General features: G+C 37.9%; 2 protein-coding genes across 4 annotated transcripts; one reads left to right on the forward strand and one right to left on the reverse strand.

Moving 5' to 3' along the window:
• Positions 1-366: 366 nt before the first annotated feature.
• Positions 367-14,141, reverse strand: stc1l (stanniocalcin 1, like). Of its 2 annotated transcripts, XM_047373071.1 has the most exons (6): positions 13,979-14,141; positions 13,386-13,607; positions 2,493-2,635; positions 2,306-2,413; positions 1,408-1,511; positions 367-1,075 (listed from the first exon to the last, which is right to left on the reverse strand). In XM_047373071.1, exons 2-6 carry the CDS (start codon positions 13,588-13,590, stop codon positions 778-780), a joined length of 858 nt encoding a protein of 285 aa, XP_047229027.1. In that variant the 5' UTR covers positions 13,591-13,607; positions 13,979-14,141; the 3' UTR covers positions 367-777. The 2 variants fall into 2 exon arrangements, with proteins under 2 accessions (XP_047229027.1, XP_047229028.1); XM_047373072.1 differs by lacking the exons at positions 13,386-13,607; positions 13,979-14,141 and adding an exon at positions 4,931-5,103.
• A 287-nt stretch (positions 14,142-14,428) lies between these two features.
• Positions 14,429-16,692, forward strand: LOC124872732 (EKC/KEOPS complex subunit Lage3). 2 transcript variants are annotated; one of them, XM_047373030.1, is made up of 3 exons: positions 14,429-14,533; positions 15,980-16,108; positions 16,199-16,692. In XM_047373030.1, exons 1-3 carry the CDS (start codon positions 14,493-14,495, stop codon positions 16,311-16,313), a joined length of 285 nt encoding a protein of 94 aa, XP_047228986.1. In that variant the 5' UTR covers positions 14,429-14,492; the 3' UTR covers positions 16,314-16,692. The 2 variants fall into 2 exon arrangements, with proteins under 2 accessions (XP_047228986.1, XP_047228987.1); XM_047373031.1 differs by having other exon boundaries at positions 15,980-16,102.
• The last annotated feature ends 2,869 nt before the right edge of the window (positions 16,693-19,561 follow it).

The following is a 19,561-nucleotide window of genomic DNA, read 5'->3' on the forward strand; positions in this document are numbered from 1 at the left end:
ATGCATTTCACCTCAAGTAAAGCTTTATTTGATCTAGGGTTCTAATCTGCAGGTGTTAAAGAGAACACAGAGACATGAACACAGGGGCATGTTTATATGTAACACACTCAACAGTATTTGAAAAAAATGTATTTTCGCAATTGTGAAGCTCTTTCTATTAAAACTAAACTACAGCATGTTATTAAAGTACAATTCTTTGTTGTACTTGCAGGTACATTTGCAGAAGCTGTTCTCTAGTGAACTTGTTTTAAGCCCAAACATAACTGACATAGCCAAAGCTTACAAACTTCTAAAATAAATGTCATGTGTAGATGATTCTGACCTCTGCTGATGTAAAAATCTTCAGTGGAAAAAATCCATTCAGACTTATAAGTCATATCATTTATTTCCAGTTTTACAACTAGCCAAGTTGAATTCCACATTTTGATAGACACTGAAGCATTTTTAAACATAACAGCTTATAAAGTGATTTTAAAGACCAGTAAAATGAGGCTCCACGACCAGCATGAAAGCATCTTCTGTACACCTCATCCTCCTTTTTTTTCTCTGGCTAATATACCACCATGACACACTAATAAATTAATTTTGGACAATACAGATCAATTATAATAAGAGTAATAAGAGTGACCTTTACAATGCATGTAACAAGATCACATCAGTTAACTCATGGATGATATGGAAGAATCATAAATTCCCCCAAATTACCACCTAAAGCTGTTTGCTCCTGTAGATATCAGAATAATTTTTAATAATATATATTTTTTCAGAATTAGTCATCTAATTGTCAGCTCGAACCCCTTCCTCTTTGTCCTGGTTGTCCACAGATCTCTTGGCAAACAGGTGAGTGGGGTCGCGGCCCCTGAAGCCAGGCTGGATGTTAAACACAGGCATGTTCCTCCAGCTGGACGGGTTGTTGTAGGCACCAGAGTCAGAGCTGGGGGTGCAGGGTTTGTTCTGGACGAGCTGAAGGAAGCTTGCCATGTCGGGCCCCAGGCGGGTCATGACCCCAGTCCTCACCGCTGTCACTGTCTGTTCATCACAGGCCTGCAGCGTCTGTAGCAGCGTGCTATAGTATCTGTGGTTTCAATAGAGGAAAGAAGTAAAAAGGTAAACAATTTTTAAATTGTTTATCCTGTCTTTGTGGGTTCTGTTGCTTCGAGTCCATTATTTATACAAGTCTTGTATGATGCTCAGACAAGCTGTCCAAACAGTGACCCCAATTGACTAAAATCAAAATGAGATGAAAAGTTATGCAGTTGAAGAGATAAAACTGAACATGCTAAATCCATTTGACACACATGCTTGTTAAACATACATTTGTCATTTGTGCACTGTCTAAAGTAAGATATCACAGTTTTCATTATGTCTTATTGACTGTTACCATATATTAGTGCCTTCAGAGCTCACCTGTTGGGGAAGTGAGTCGGCACCTGTACCACCTCTCCAATGGCATCAGGGTTCAATTGAGCCACAGTGCAGATGTCTAGATTAGTGTAACACTCCTCTTGAACCTTTAATTAAATGGGGACAATGTGGTTAAAAAACGCTGAAGTGCATGAAGAAGTATAAAAAATTGCCTGATACAGTGACTAAGGTCACAACATTAAAAGACTATTTATATAAAGCTTAGACTGATCAATTTTAGGCTTAAGCTTTAATAATTGACCATAATATCATTCAAACTTCAGCCACCACAGAATAAGGCTAAAGCTAATACATTACTGCTGAGTTCAGGAATAGATTAGCATTTAAATGAACACTCTCTCCGGCAGTTAAAAAAAACAATTTACAGTGTGTGTGTGTGTGTGTGGTAATTTATTAATTTATTTATCCATTTATCACCACATGAGAAATGCATGTTGTGCCACTGGAGTTTTTTAAAATCACACAAGAAATGAAAATCACCTCATGTATTTTTGTTGTTGTTTAGCACCTGAATCAATGATCAGGTAAAACGTCTCCTCTGTATTTGCGCTGCGTGCCACTAAGCCTGTGAGGTCTGAGTGCTTCTGCAACTAAGATCTGACCTGATCCTTTGGAAAATGTGATCATGTGGGCGTGTGACGTGGTAGTGTGAAAGGGGCGGGACAGGGGCGGAGTTGCTGGGAGGGGCTTGGAACCCAATCATAACCGCTTGCAGTTCTGGTTAAACTTTTGTATTTACCTTGATGTTGTTACAATTATTATTGATAGGGCATCTTACAACTGAAGTTAAAGTTTCCCCTCTTATTTTTCATTTATTAATAATAACTGGCACCTCCACTGCAGCTAATCATGTTGAGTTAAAGCTGAAAGGTATACAAACCTCAGCAATCATCCTCTGGAAGATGCTACAGCGGCGGATGGTCTGGAAGACTTTGTTAGAGATTCCCTGGGAAATGCACTGCAGACTCTTCTTCACAAAGGTTTTACCCTGAAGAACAAAACAGAAGTCAAACAGAGAAATTGGCAAAAGGTGGAACAAAACCCAGTGACCAGGTGGATCTACTCACTTCTGTGTTGAAGGTGGCAGCAGCATGAAGGAACAGCTCACAGATCTCGTGCATGCCGTCGGTGTCACAGGTCGAGTTTTCAAGACAGGAAAAGAACCCACAGCCCACAGCCACAGCGTCGTTCAAACATCTGGTCACATCATCTGCAGCAACACATTCAGTAAATGTATAGTGTGATTAAGGGTGGCTATATCCTTAAGCATGCCCCTTAAACAGTGAACCACCAAACTGGCTAAAGCAAAAAGAAGTTTATTTTTTTCTTTTTACAAACTAAGCCACATTTTTTACAAATCAAGATTAGCAATATTTATTCTGTTATGCTTGAAATTTATTAACTTTCTTTAGATTACATTTTCATAAGGAACACTTTTTTATCAGTCAGTCAGTCATTTTCTACCGCTTATTCCATAGTGGGTCACGGGGGAGCTGGTGCCTATCTCCAGCAGTCTATGGGCGAGAGGCGGGGTACACCCTGGACAGGTCGCCAGTCCATCGCAGGGCAACACACAACCATGCACACACTCATTCATACACCTAAGGGCAATTTGGAGTGACCAATTAACCTAACTGGCATGTCTTTGGACTGTGGGAGGAAGCCGGAGTACCCGGTGAGAACCCACGCATGCACGGGGAGAACATGCAAACTCCATGCAGAAAGACCCCTGGCCCAGAATTGAACCCAGGACCTTCTTGCTGCAAGGCAACAGTGCTACCAACTGTGCCACCGTGCAGCCCCACTTTTTTTTTTTTTTTCTTTTTTATCATGTTGGCTAAAATAGAAACCAAGGATGGGAAACCAATAATGTTTAATTAAGGGTTTTGTTTTGAGATAAAATATATACACTATTCATTTTATTAATGAATTGAATGAAATAAGCTCAATTGGGCCACATTTTCTCTAATGACCCTTAAAACTTTGAAACTATTTTCACTGTATTCAATCTAAAGATGTTTGAAGATTTTTGTTAATTAAAAGATACATATTTAGATTTAAAATACAATATATGAAAATACAATATCGGATAGTTTGGCCATTCCTCTTGCCTGGTCCGAATCTATTAATTCAATCTTTTTTCCAATCAGTGAACACACCGTACCAATGAACACTGAGGTGTTTTTAAAGAATAAGTGACGGAAGCACAAAAGGTGCAAGAAGGTTTCAGAAAGAAAGCATTATTTTTCATTGAAGTATATCAACTGTTCATTAAGGCTGCTACAACAGTGAGGTATATGTCAGCATATAACAGGAAGCTGAAAGTACTCAAATTTAATCATTTTAACAGCTAACTACAGGAAATACACTCAAAAACCTGTGTTTACATTCAGTAATTCTAACCTCATTAAGGCCACTAATCATGTTAAAAATAAAAACATTTTAGGGTGTGCAAAAAGAAAAACGTTAGCGTGCTATAATCTTGTAAAGGAATACAGGCGATATGTATTAATTCTGCTGTAGATGTTTAGTGGGCCTGAGAAAGACAGCTCTGTAACTTTGGGCTGTTTGGAATTTTTTTATTTTACTAAACACATTTTAGAGTTAAATTTTAAATTTACAGTTACATTTGATATCTAACCAGAAATTCACTAATGAATTGGCCACAGATCAGAATCATACAGATTTTGCTTAACCAGTCTTGACAAGTGATTTGCAGGTCAAATACTGAAAAAATCAGCATTAAAACAAGAACCCCCCGCATAATTTAGTCCATCAATGGCATCAATCAATGGCATGCACTTCCATGAACTTTTTTGTGTTCAATAAAAATCAGATAAGGGTTATGGGACACATGATTGGATGAATTAATGGAAATAATCCTTTAACTTGTCTTTTTTGTTGGATTAAAAACTAATACGGCTGTCAAGGAACATGCATATTATTTCTCTTTTAATGTGTTTGATGTTCTTAGGAAAAAAAACTGGTCTTTGCATTAGACATCCCTAAGAACTTCCCATCTGTCCTAACAAAAAAAATAAAAATATTAATTGGTACAGCTTTAGTAACTATAGCTAAAAGCATAATAATTTTTAGCTTAGTTAAATCAGAAATATTTTCATTTGTTTCTCAAATTTAACACCACTCTAATTGAATTATAGAAGTAGAATTCTCTTGTTCAAACAATGATAACAAAACTGAAAGACAAAGTTTCAAACTTTAAGTGAGCTTTTTTTTAAGTGAGCATCCTCTTCATGAGACTGTCCTACAACAACAGAATGTCTTCAGTCAGAGGCTTCTTCAGATGTGCTGTAAGACGGAGCGCTACAGGAGATCCTTCCTGCCCACAGTCATCAGCATCTACAACGGCTCTTTGAGGAAACCTTCATAATATGAGCTATAACAACATTTAATTTCCCTTTGGGATTAATAAAGTATTTTTGAATTTAATTGAATTGAAGTAAAGGAACAATAATCAGAGGCTGCATGTAGAAAAGACACTCACTCGGGCTGTTTGCAGAGAAGCGTGCCCGGCGGGGAGCAACCTCCTCTGGCGGCATCTGGAAGCCTGAGGCAAAGCAGAGAGAAAGGAGGAGGAGCAGAGCAGAGCTGCGCAGCATTCTCTTCATGGTGCTGATGAAGATGAGGAGGTGGTGTGTTGTTCTGTGGTAGTTGTTAATCTCCTTGTGGCCTTTACGGCTCTACAGCAGGTATTTATACAGAGCCCGCTCTCAAGGAACCAATGAGAGTGAGCTGTTTCCACAAGGGGTCAGGTCATGGTTTATTCATGTGTATAATTAACCCCAACAGCTAAAAGGAGTTTTCCACAAACACCAATGTTTCCACAAACAGCAGATTTCATCAGTCTTTGCTTCAAAAATATGTTCTCAACGTTAAAACACTTTAGTGTGAATGTAGTGTATCACATTACCTACAACTAATTAAAACCAATGGGGGTTTTCTGAGTGACATTAATCTAAACCATGGGTCTTTAACTACATATAACACTGTTTTAATTTTAGCAGGTGGATCTGATTCCAGTCAGGTTCTCTGCATTTCCTGGTGCGTCACAAGAATAGACCAGCAAGACGTGACGGACATAAGGGAAGGAAGCAGGACTGTGAGACCACAACTCGTGCAGGTTCAGCATTCAAAACAGCATCAGCTTATCCCCAGTTTCCTTACCCATTTGTATGAATGTGTCCGCATTACATGCAATGTGGCTCTAATGTAATGCGCTTTGACTGCTCAGTGTGACTAGAAAAGTGCTACATTTAGACCATTTACAGATATGATCAGTGGGTTCTCTCATTTACGGATTTACTGCAGCATCAGGCCATCATGACCTGTATGCCTCACATAACTCACTCAGCAGGTGATACTGGCACCAGTTAGTACACCATTGTACCAAATAATGTTCAAAGCAGTTCTTTAAATAAGTACTTTACTGTATCTTTACTGTATTATCATCAAGTGTACTGTTGACTGTTTTGCTTAAATAAAAAAAAAAAAAATATCTTGTGATTCTTGAAGTTGGGGTTGTGACACAATTTTAGGTCAGTTTAAAAAGAAAATTTCAAAATTATCATTTAGAGCAGAATTGTGCCCTCATTGTTAAATAAATTAAAATAATATAAAAAAAAAAAACATCTAGTTACTCATGGTTATATATAGTACAATGCAGGGGCATCTTTTAACATAAGGCCATTCTGTGGCACAGCCCCCAGGTAGGAAATGTGCTGTTACAGTAGCTTTGCCCTGTATTGTCACTGCCATATTCATACTGACAATGATAAAGGTACAAATGTAAAGATACATTGATAAATGCAGAAGAGAATTTGCAGTCATATTCAATACATTAGTCAGATTAAAAAGAACTTTTCAAAATAACAACCTTTAAGCAGGTATTACACATAAGCCTATTTTTCATTATAGGGACTTTCAGGCATTACCCGGGATTTTGAAAGCCCTCTGCACGTTTTGACACAATATTACCCGGGTCCAAACTTTCACACATAAAGGGCATGATGTGGGATAGGACTTTTCAGATTATCTCAGGATTGTAAAAGGGATGGGGTTATGTGAAGCAAAATATCCCTTTTCCATTGTGCCACCAACAGCAGTAAATGGAGGTGACTGTGCAAATTTATTATTTTTATACCATTAATATGTCACAAGAAGTAATTTTAAGATGTTTTTAAACGAGAAAGTAGACCTCAAAACTTCATCTCTGCAGTCAGTTCATAGAGAATGTGTCTACATTTTAATATACGCTCCGGAGATTTCAGAGAAGCTGATCTCTGCTCTAGCTACATGCTTAGCACATGGTTGGAGTGTGTTTTTCCCCTCTAACCACAACCTGATCATGGCTTGCCACAGTTTTCCCTAACAATACAGATTACATATATTTGTCTTTCAATTAATTTTTGTCGTAAGAAAAGTATTTTAATGGAGTACTCCTTAATGATCAAACAGAGCACTTTCACTTTTCCTTGTACATAAAAAATACACATTTCCCTAAGATTGGCTACTCATGTAAACCTAACTTGGTGGAGTGTAAACAATTATTTTTCCATTTTTCATGGTTTTATCAGACAGCTCTGCAGGAGGAGAGAGCGCAGTTCCAGGTTTGGATGCAGTTTCTCAAATGCTTCCTGTGATCCTCTTCACACTCGTGTCCTACCATCCTCTGCTCCACTGTCTATGCATCTTCTACTTTATATAAATATTTGCAGAGGATTAGACAGCCAAAGAATCAATTCCCTGTACTTCTGGAACGATTATCTGTTTTTTGTTATTTTAATAAAAACATTTTTACTAAAAAATTGTGTCTGTTATCGGATATGAGTTTACCTGATGATGATAATAATAAAAGAAAAAATTATCTTGTTAATCAATGTTTATTAGTTTTTGGAACTTAATCATGCAGTTTTAAAGCAACAACTCTGGCCAGATGCAGGTTGGTAAAAAATCTGAGTAAAATAATTATTTAAACATTTCTTGCTTATGGATCCAGAGTAAAGTTAAGGAATAATGAAGAGAATTAATCAATGGTATAACTCAAAAGCTGGTCATTATCTATTATTATTTGTCAGTTGAGACAAAAAATAAATTATAAGCAAATAATCTTTCGAAAGAAATAAGGCCAGTTGTCTGTTCTCCATTTTGTGTTATGAACAAATGGCTGGATGAGCTTCTCTTACTCAGCTTTCTCCAGTCTTGAAAAGGATAAAATACTTTTACACGGCTACAAAAAAATCCCAGGTATTTGAATCCTGCTACTTTTGGTGGAAAAGAGCCTAAACTTTATACGTTTTTTATTGGTCTGATGTAATACTGTAATCTTAAATGTCATGTTTTTATTAGCTATATGAGGACAATCAAAATTAACAGAAATAAAAGCTTGAAAACATCAGTCTCGGTGCACTGATGGTAGAAGGGTTATTGATACCATCCAATCACTATGAGCTTACTCAACTGCTCTTAGGGAAGTATTTGTCTGTTTCAATAATAATTGAGATCAAACATGTGTTCCTTTCTCTTTTGGCGTCTTTGCAAACATTTACTGCTTTTAGGAGTCCAACATGTCCTACATGTCTGTAAAATGGTTTTCTATCTAAATCTCTTCCTTTCAGTCTCTTACAGTTTTTCTTTTGGATGTGAAGATCAGGACCCCTCAGGTGCTATTTGCAGCGGGGGAGATGTGGAAAACAGTGTGTGTCTTATCTGAGGGTCAGGTATCACTGAAGTGTGAGACTCAGGGATGGAGGAGCTTATGTTTCCACATGCAGTCTGGGTTAACACAGGAAGCTGTGAGCCTTTAAAAGCCCGGAGGTCACCAGGCGCTGATAAGAATCACCCGCAGGTCACACTTTCTTCCACCCCCTCTCCAATCCCTTTTCCTCAGCCAGATCCATCTGGAATATCACCACCTGAGTGTTCTGAACCTTTTATGTTTTCTCAGACTGATACTGTTTTTAATCAAGATAAATCGAATTTACACTGCTGGGAAAAGTATTTATCCTCTTCCAGGTTTCTGTTATTTTTCATTTTTTGTTACATTTAATATATTTAAATCATCAAACAATTTTTGCAAACTTAAACCTCTTTAAGTTTGCCTACTGAATGGTTGCCTGACAATATTTCCTCCTGTCAGGTGTTTTCCCCAAGACCCTAAAAACAGCAATTACCAAACCACTATTGAAAAAGAGCAACTTGGACAAGCTGTTACTACAGAACTACAGGCCTATCTCAAACATCCCCTTCATTAGTAAGATTATTGAAAAAGCTGTTTCAGCAGTTAAACAACTTCCTAACAATTGTCAGCCACTTCGATGACTTCCAGTCAGGCTTCTGTGCTCACCACAGTACAGACACTGCCCTTGTCAAGGTGTTCAATGACATCCGTATAAATGCAGACTGTGGAAGAACCAAGGTGCTGGTATTATTGAACCTTAGTGCAGCATTCGACACTGTTGATCACTCCAATTTATTTGAGCGCCTGGAAAACTGGGTCGGCCTTTTTTGGAACAATGAAGTGCTGAGTGCTGTATCAGCTCAGTTAACGTCAAATCAGCAAAATACTACGGCCAGTTTATGGCAAGAAAAAGCACGACACTCAACAGGTTTGGAGGTAAAAGACCAAAACAGATTTCATTGCTCAGTATTTCTAATAATTTCTATCATAAAGGCATATATCTAAACATTTGGGGCTTAAAGCTAAGTGACATAATACTTAAAATACCATGCACTGGAAGTGTAAATACTGTCCTGTTAGCTGTGAAAAAAGATCACATTTGTTTAAGCACTACAGGTTAAAACATGGGAGTTATGCAAGAACCGAACCATTTCCTTGCTTACACAAAGAATGTCAGTGTACATTTAAATCACTAACTGCCTTAAATGTACACATATGCAGCATTCACAACAAAACCCCCAATCAGCAAGCAAGTGTAACTGTACCAGTTAAATTTAACTGTATGTCCTGTGGATTTTCTGAGCCATCCACTGAGACAGAGTTCTTTTCACATCTACATTCAGCTCATCTGAAAGTAAACCACAAAGTTGCATGCCCTTACAAAGACTGTAACTTTGAAAGCTGTGTTTATAGCACCTTCAAAGCACATAAGACTAAAGAACACAAAGCATACAACTGCAAAGGGTTTAAGTCAGAAATCTTAGGTGATGATGATGTAAATATTGACAATGGTGCTGCACATGAACAAATATCTGATGCTGATCATGTGGAGGACTCAGAGGAAGTGCATGAAGTAACCAGTGACTGTTGTTTTCGTAATCTAGAAAAGCAGCTTGAGCACAATTTAGCATCTCTTCTTTTAAAGATGCAGTCTGTTCTAAATATACCAGAGAGTGCTGTGCAAGAAATGATCCAACAACTCTTGTCAGCTCAATAAGCTGTCACAACCTCTTCTGCAAACCAGAATCATGACTGTACTAAAGAAATATAGTTTTGACACAAATGAAATGTTTGTGAAAGAGGTAATTAATGCAGTGTCAAAATGTAACACAATGACATACTGTGATAAAAATGGGCCTTTAGGAACTACTAAAAAGAGAGCTGCCTATGTACGTAAAGTGTTTCCACTTGTAAACCCAATGGAATATGTTGTGGAAAAAGGTAAAAAAAAACCCTCTTGCATATGTTCCTGTTGTTCTTATGCTACAGAAGTTGCTTAACAAAAAAAAAAAAGTTTTAGACAAAGCCATGTCAGCAAAAGTTAGTGTCCCACAGGAAAACAGGTCTTGTGCAGATGGGCAGTGCTTCAAAGAAAATTCACTTCTTGCAAGAGATGAATTCACAATTGCCCTTGGCCCTTATATTGATGACTTTTAAATAGCCAATCCTCTTGGAACATCAAAGCTGAAACACAAAATGTGTGCAGTACACTTGGTTATTGTCAGCATTCCTGCAAAATATAGGTCAACCCTAAACTCAGTCCAGCTTGCTCTACTATGCTATACCTCCACAGTCAAAGAATGTGGCTACTCAAAAGTTCTCCAGCCTCTGCTCAATGATATAAAATTATTAGAGTAAATCAGTGTTTACTTGGAGCAACTAGGGGCAAGTCTTAAAGGTACAGTTTTGTATGTTGCAGCTGATAATCTTGGTGCCCACTCTCACAGGCTTCCAAGAAAGCTTTGCTGTTGAGAAATTCTGCAGATTCTGCTTGGGAAGCAGTAGTGACGCTCAACAACAGGAGGTATGTTTTGGTTTCATTCAATCCTGAGAGCAGGAGTCACATGATAGGCAAGTAAAAGAGGTGAAAGAAGATCCGGGATTAAGTGGGATTTATGGCATGAAAGAAGCATGTCCTTTAACTAGGAGTCTTGAACACTTCCATGTGGTTATTGGGTACCCTCCAGACATCATGCATGATATCTTGGAGGACACTGTTCCAGTTGAGTTGTGCCTTTGTCTAACAGATTTGATTGGAAGATTGCAAGAAGTATTTCACTTTAGGTAAGCTAAACCAGGCAATTAAGTCCTTTAATTACCACAGATTGTTGGAAAGGGTGTCTAATAAGGCTCCTTCCATTTCTTATTGGCCACTATGTCCCTAAGGTTGACAACACTTGGGAAACTCTCATGCTTCACAAAGATATTGTTGAGCTTGTTTTGGCACCAAGGCATACTGAAGAGACACTGAATCTCCTGAACTGCAAGACATCAGAACACAGACGCCTGTTACAGTCCACATTTCCAGAGTTCCATTTAAGGCAAACCGTACTCTGTATAAGTGCCACCACTGTCTGTAGAATACATCACACTGCTGATTAAAGCACAGCATGGAGGACCGTTTTACAAGTTGCACCAGAAACATGTTCAAGATTGAAAGAGTTTGTGTTAGATAAAAAAACAGAACAAATTGATGCAACAATAAATAAATCTCATATAAGTTTCATTAAAGCAGAAATTCTCACAGTTATTTTTATTAGCATTTTGTTTGATGGAGAGTGGCTGTTGTAAGGTTTATGAAATAAAGACCTATGTGTCTTTATTTTGTGTTTTTTTCTGAAGTGTTGCTCTTAACAGCTCTCTGACAAAAGGATTTTTTAATTTCAGTTGTTTAAGTTTTATCGAGCTGTTTTTTGTAATCTCAGAAGTATTTTATGTTTCTTCATGATTAATTTGAGTAAGCTTCGGGTTATTTAGCTCCTTCATCACATTATTTTCCAATGATGCACTTTTTATATTTTGTGTCTGTGTTCTCCTCCATTCATTTCTCTTGGTAGTAAAATATTCTGATGAATTATTGACATGCATATTTATAAAAATTGGTCAAATCTAACTTGTATTTTAACCAAATTATTTACAAAACAAGATCTGATTTCCTATGTGGTTCTCATCCCTGTTTGTGATAGCCTGCTTTATAGCCCCTGATCAAACTTAAATAACTGTACTATTAGCATTCTTTTGCAGATACGTATATTTTATTGGAGGCACATAATTCTATTTCCATACTTAGATCAGAGCAAATTACTTGAAATCTGAAAGTAGACATAAAAAACCTGACAAAACACAAGAGAAGCAACCAAGAAATGACAAAGCAGGACAATGGATTAACAGGCATGAGAATAGACTAGCTAACTAGCTGTTAGATGTCTGGCTGAAGGAACTGACCAAAGCAGTATTTAAATGCTGAGCAGGAATCTACTGTGACCATGACAAGGTGAGTCCAGTTAGACTGAATGCATTGCAGCTGTGTCGGGACATGAACTGAGGTGCTGAGAGACAATGACTAACTGACAGGAAACAGAACAAAGCATTAGAATAATTCAAAAACCTCAGAACCAGAACAGAGAGCTAAGGCTTTAATATAATATTCAGAAGATAATGCGTTTACATTTAGATGAAGTCATATGTGTCTACCTAATTCTTACATGTGGTGCACAGGGGGAAATTGATCTGAATGAGTGTGTGCATGGTTGTTTGTGTGTTGCCCTGCGATGGACTGGCGACCTGTCCAGGATGTACCCTGCCTCTCGCCCATAGACTGCTGGAGATAGGCACCAGCTCCCCAGTGACCCACTATGGAATAAGCGGTAGAAAATGACTGACTGACTGACCTGTTTCTTATATTAATTATTTACAACTGTCTTCCTCATTAATTCTCTGGAAGTATTTATGGTTATTTCACGACTCTGAAGTTTGTTCAATATTTCTTTCTAACTATTAGTGTTTTATTGTGTCCTGATTCAAATTTTCACCATTGTTGCCTTAAGAATGAAATCTCTCTGTGCTTGTTAAGAGTGCTTTCAGAGATGTTTGGTGGCTTATTTTTCCTATCCTCTCAGATTTATGCCTTTAATTTCATCATGGGCAGAATAATCCAGGTAGGGCAACAGAGATAGGGTCAGCAGTGGATGTGTTTGCTCTATGCATATTGATGAGTGTCAAAGGCAGGGGGAGGCAATTCTTGATGTGCTGTGCTCCCAGACTCTCAAAACATTTGGCAACTATGGGTGTGAGCGCCTGTAATCGTTTAGGCATTTGGGAGTTGAATCTATGAATCTTAATCAGCCATTTATTGTACCGGCTCGAGCCCATTCAGAGTAAGGGTAGAGAATGCAGTGGGACCAGAGTCTATATCCCAGGTGGGCTCAGTCAAGGCTGATCAACAGATTATTCAAATAGTTTAAGCTCTTTTGTCCAAGTAGAAGTCACACAAAGGAATTCTGTTTCCTTTGTGTGACTCTCATCCCATAAAAATCGCATTTAACTAAACTGAATCAAAAGGTTCTAAAAGAGGAGATGCCTTACTCCAGCTTTAACATTATTTCATGCGCTCAGTTTGCCCATTTTTGCACAGGCTTAGCAATCAGTATGGCTGCTTATTTTCTTGTTTGAAGGGACTTTTATCATTATCCCGCGAGACTTTTCCTTTCATGTTGGTAGAAAACTACTTCCTGACAGATTGAGCAGTCTGAATGTTGCCCACCTGTGTTTACTGGCTGCTCAGGGGTGGCTATGTGCTGCTGCGAGGAGTTGCGATGCTTGTCCAGCTCTACCTGCAGCTGTCGGATCAGATCATCCTTGGCGTCCAGCTCATCGATGAGAGCGTCTCTCTGTCGGAGCTCCTCTATCTTCAGCTGCAGAGCCAGCTGAAGATCCCGCAGGGTGCCACGATTCTTAGACACAGCCATAACGCTTGCATGGAAACCTGGAAAAGAGAAAAAGACGCAACGAAAGGGTCTTCCAGTCTTTAACTTTTTGTGACATTTTGTCACATTACACATTTCAACGTGTTTCGGGATTTTGTGTGATAGACAAAGTTTTGTACAGTGCAGCAAAATGTGTTCATGGAAATGATTGATTCAGAGGTACAGAGTACAAATACCACACTTGTATTAATTGGTATAGGATTTTTTTTTAGTAAACGTGTAAAAAAACAATCTGTCATTATCCTTTAATTTCACAATGATTCACTACTCTGTGTTGGTCTATATAAAATAAACTACTATACCGGTATCTGTCGTTTCTACCTTGTGTAGAAACATCTCATAACACGCTTTCCATTTGCTTAATACTCACTGTTTCAGTCAAATTTAAATTATTTTGTCCGAGGAGTCGAGTCCAGGTACTGATCAAGTTTTCCTTGGTTATTGGAGCTAAAAAAAATAAAGGAACGGATGGGGCATGAAGAGTCAGATCCATCTGCTCTACAGAAACACCAAGAACAGCGAGAGATCAGACGGTTGAGACGAGTTGGCAGCGGAGAAGCGCAGCAAAGGAGCCCTTCAACAAAATAAAAGGCACCACAGTGTTACTTGGAAAATAAAATATATTATAAAAAAAACAATATATTGAATATATATTAGTGATATTATTATACCATTATTAAGCAGATATGTGCTTTTTATAGAAATAAAATGTTAATACGTTTTCTGTAAAAAAAAACAAAAAACTATTTGGGTTGCAAACGTGCAGTTTGCTTTACTCGTATTCTCTGTTGTGTTTACTCCGCTTCGCCGCTGGGGGCAGCAGCGCCCCGCCATATACGTAAAAACGTTTCTTCTTCCAGTTCAGTCCCTTAAACACAACAACAATGGCGACAGAAAGAAACCTAGAAACAAGCAAGCTGGAGTTGTATCCTTTTATTTCACATGCTGAATTTAACGGCAGGGGCGCCGGGGAGTTTAAAGTTTTAACTTAAATGGCGGTATTTAGCTTGCCAGCCTGCAGGCTTGTATCTGGACTCGGTTAGTGTGATGAAGAGTTCTGGTGTTCGTGGTTCTGAAACAGATCGTTAAGACAGTTTCTGATTGAAGGAGCTGTTGCTAACTACCTGACAGTAAATCAGAGTAAACTTTGTCTGGTTTAGGTGAGTTAGAATCACAAAATTATTTTTATTTTGCTCAGTGCCAGAATAATGTGAGAGATGATTTGTTTTTGTGAAATTTACTTTTCCTAGTGTCAGAAGTTTACATGCTCTAAGATTCCAATTCCCATTCTGAGAGAATACAAGATGACGCAATCATATCTTTGTGGGTTTCTCATAGGTTAGTTCAGAACATTCTGTTTAATATGAGGCACGACTGGGGGTGGAGGTAAATCTAAAAAAAAAAAAACAAATTCTGTGTCTCAGACAATTAGAATATTGTAAAGAAGTTAAATATTGGAAACTCATGGTGTAACACCCTAATTAGCTAATTACTCAAAACTCAAAAGCCTGCAAAGGTTTCCTGAGCCTCTAAGGGTCTCTCACAAAAGGTCATTGCCAAAGAAGATGTTTGTTCATAGATTGCTGTATCCAAGCATATTTATAGAAAGTTGAGTGGAAGGAAAAGGTGCACTGGCAACATACATTCAAGAATCTAGGGAAGCTTCATACAGAGTGGCCTGATGCTGGAGTGAGCGCACAGAGCCACTATATGTAGACAAATCCTACACATAGGCTGCAAGCGTCTTACCTTGGCTAAGGAGAAAAAGAGCTCCTTAGCATCCAGCTACAATCATCTCTTAGGATGAATGTAAAGTTGCTTTAAATCCAGTGTGTAATCTCCACAGTGCCATGTCATCTGCTGGTGTTTTCAGATCCCTAAAGGTTCCTTGTTTATTAGTTTAAACAATCGTGTGCACTTTTAAACAGCAGGAGAATGTTCAGCCATCATACCGGTCAGAATGGAGACAGAACCCATGTCCCAGATATTAACATACTTTGTTGGAGCAACGTTTGGTCCCAATCACCCAACTGCACCACCCTTGAAGGTCCCAGGCTTTTCCTTTGAACTGCAGACTCATTTGCAGAATTTGACTGGTACAGATTGCTATTGCAGATTACAGCCCAAATGTATAATTAATACTAATTTAAAATATTCCCATCTTATTTATAAAGTGTGTTTTATAAAGTCACCATGTTTTGTTATTAAATAAAACTGTTGTGCATCATATCTTTAAGTTTTTTTGTTGCTTCTGAGATAAAACATTCCCTATGAGAAATGATTCTATTTTTCCAGCAATGGTAAACCTTTGCACTTTGTATATTTGTGTTTGCGTGATGTCATCATCCAGTCTTCCTTGACTGCCCTGCAGCTTCTTAGATGTCCCGTTTCCATCATCCCATGAGGCCACCATTGCCCTGCGGTCCCTTGCCCCTGACAAGGAGCCGAGGAGAGGCGGCATCAGCAAGCAGCTGAGTGTGTCTGGAAGCACGCTGTCCGTGTGAGATCTCTGAGCTTTTTGTCTTGTTTCAGTCAACACCCAGCCTGTCGCGTGCAGTCGTCTCACTCAATGTCTATTGCTGTGTTTCAGGAGGTGGAGTGCAGACGAAGCTCGAATCCTCAGAGTGTCTGTCAGCTCATTCCTTGACCATCTGTCGCTCGTTGTGGAGACCATGGAAGTCTTTGGCCCTCCTGTTGACCTGTAATACAGCGCTCAGGACTCTGGATTATTAAGTCCTCCCAGTTGTCCCTCCTGGGAAATAAATGGATACAACATAATTGACTAAAGACAAGTTGAAACTGCTGGAATTTACAAATACTAGCAGATCAAACCATAGGATCTGACTTCCAGTTTTTAATTTAGAGCCTTTTCAGACTAAGTTAGGTCTTTCTCTGAGTATTTATTTTGGATGATCTTTTAACCAAACGTCCCTGCAGAAATCAGAGAAAAATGTTTTTTGCTTGGAATTATTTAGTTGTTGAGTTCCTGTGCTATGTATTTCATAAATGTGGTATGTTGCCAGTTTTGTGAAAATATTTGACCATTTTGTGGTTTCTAAATAAACAAGAAAATGATGCCTAAAATGTTGTGCTATAATGATCAATATTAGATGTTGAGTGAAAGTGATGGTAGCTTTCAGAGAGGAGTTAGAGCTGATACAGGACAGTTCGAAAGAGTTCAGACCTCTGATAAAATCACGACTTTACTATGTAAAACATAACACAATAACTAACCATAAGTAAACGAATTATTTAAATCTGATTCGATTACATCACTCATTGGACGCTGGTAGATGCAGCACTTGCTCCCGCCTCACTGTCAAAATACTCCAATGAGATGTAATGCTAGGCTCTGACTTCACTTTTTACGAGACTGAAAATACTCTTTCTTCAGCATCTACCACAAACTGAGAGTTTTAGACACTAAAAAAAACAAAACCAATTTTACAAAATGTTTTATATAAAATACAGAGAACCAGATATTTAGAAACAAGAAATACAATAGGAATACAAAATATCAGTGTCAAACTTCTTCACAGTGCAGGGCCTAATGCAGTCCCCTCCAGGCCTTCATCAGAAAAGCTTAGTGTTTTAAGCCTGATAGATTATCATTTTGTTTTTGATGTAGTCTGTGAAAAATAATTGGGATTATTTAACTGAATTCTGAATCTGATTTGAAGCCAAAGAAGAAACATGAGAACAGATGTAAACATAAGACTTTGCCCTAAAGAATAGCCTTGCAACACAACTTTGGACCAGTTTTAAACAGAAGACAGATTCTTGCCTCTTCACATCAATCAAGCCCTTCTGATAATTGCTGAGCAGCTTTTTTCATGTTTCTCCTGGTATTTGGATGATTTGTCCTAATTCTGTTTTATTGCTTGGGTTTTATTACATTTTACTTAATGTAAAGCACTTTGGTTAACTTAGTGGTTATACAAATAAATTATCATTATTTATCTTTGGTGGTGATCACCAAGTCTTTGAGAATGGAAGGCCTAGTTCCCATCACCCTTTTTAGCTAGCTTCCTTCACAGATTCTCTATCAGATTGTAGTCTATAAATAATACGTATGTATTCACCTCACACTTCTAACCTTTCTTTTTACTGTAGGATGCATCTGGGTAGATGTCACAAGTCCTCCTAGGACAGGCGAATTCAGGTTAATCCCATTCCTGGAATGTGAAGTGTGAGCTCAAGAACACAAAATGCAAATATTGAATTAAAATGTCCTTCAAAATTGAATTACATTAATTACATTAACAACCAAAAAAGAGATTATTGGCACTTTATTTTTTAACTTCTGTCTGTATTGTCTATGTTTATTTTTCAGTTGACCTGCAAGGCAAGACAAGTTTACATGCATAGAACCATTCATGCACAGGGTAAATGAAAGTGCAAAAACACCTGATACATCAAAAACATGATTAAAGCATCACATAAAAGCATGAAAACCTGCAATGGAAAGGGTTTTATCATGGTTTTATTTACTTATATTACCTACCGTGTTCAAAAGTAACATCTACAACAGACTTGACAATCATTTAGTCACTGAAAGCTAAAACACATCAGTGTTATTCTAAGAATAATAAAGAAAAGTCAGCAGCCATAAATGGGAAACTGTGGAGTTATGGTGGATGTTACAGAAAGTAATTATAGAGTAGCAATTCGACATGCATGCTTCCCTTTTCCAGTTAGCTTTTATTCCTCATAGAGTTCTCCTTCAGACGTTGCTGTGAAAAAGTGAAAGACACAGTTCTAGCTTGATTTATAAAATGTCTTTTACCTGTAAGAGATGTTTAAAAACATATTTTTGTACTTTTCTTGTTGAAGGCCAGCAGATGGCGCCGTGTACTTAGAGTTGCAGGAAATTATTTTTCCTTGCTGAAATTCAAACTGAATGGAAAGGAAATCAGCTCAAAAAGATGATCACATATTTATCGTTTTAATACCTCTCACATAAAACAATCTTTATGAGCTTTACATCCATGGTGCTTAGGCTGGCAGCATTGGCTCAGTACAAGCATAAGCTAGAGAGATAGATGTACTCATAACTATGCTCCCTACAAAGTTAGAGAGATGATAACTATGAGAATATATCAGCTGGCACTAAATAGTTTGAAATAATTTTGAGCAGAAAAGTTTCCTGGCTGAAGGTCCAAAAGTATAACAGCTCTTAGCTTTCATATGGTTGTCATCATTTTTGTCTTCTAACACAACATGCTGTAAAATGCACAGAGGCTCACAAATGTCAACTGGATTGTTAGAAGTTGCTCTTGGTGGACATTTAAATCCCACTCTTACAGTGCTGTTGTAGATTTGTGAAGAAGTCCTGTCCCTTTGATTAGAACCAATCCAACATGTTGATTATATCAGGATTTTCACCTGTTGGCATTACAGAAGACTTGACAATTTATTCAAATGTGCCATATGATCAGAAGACGGTTTATCAGAGCAAATAACTTTGCAAAAGAAATCTGCTTCCCACCTTTGCACTTCCTGCAGGATTTCAGTTCATTTTTGATGTTCTACTTGGACAGAAGTCACTTCTTATATGATATGTGTCATATGATATACATATTATATGGCTGTTTTCTGTAAGTTTCTCATCTCCTGAAAGTTATGTGACAAATTAAAGAACTGCTATTGGCTCCTTATGGCCTTCCCACTTTTTAGTATGTTGTGTCATTTAAAGGGATGCATTGTGGAGATGTGACAGGCCAAAATGGGTTTTATTGCTTCAGGGCAATATAGTTGTTTAAAAGAGAGGGTATAATGACAAGGTAGCTAGCCCTTTAATTGAAGATTGTCATAGACTGATATAATTAGCTGACTTAGCAGGGTTTCAAATGTCCTGGTTTTGATTTATTTAACTTTATTTATTCATTTCATTTTATTTTGAAAAGGCTAGTCATTTTCATCTGAGAAATGTGTAAACTTCACAAACAGAAAC

The sequence above is a fragment of the Girardinichthys multiradiatus genome, chromosome 8 (assembly GCF_021462225.1).
Source record: "Girardinichthys multiradiatus isolate DD_20200921_A chromosome 8, DD_fGirMul_XY1, whole genome shotgun sequence".
Taxonomy (NCBI): Eukaryota; Metazoa; Chordata; class Actinopteri; order Cyprinodontiformes; family Goodeidae; genus Girardinichthys; species Girardinichthys multiradiatus.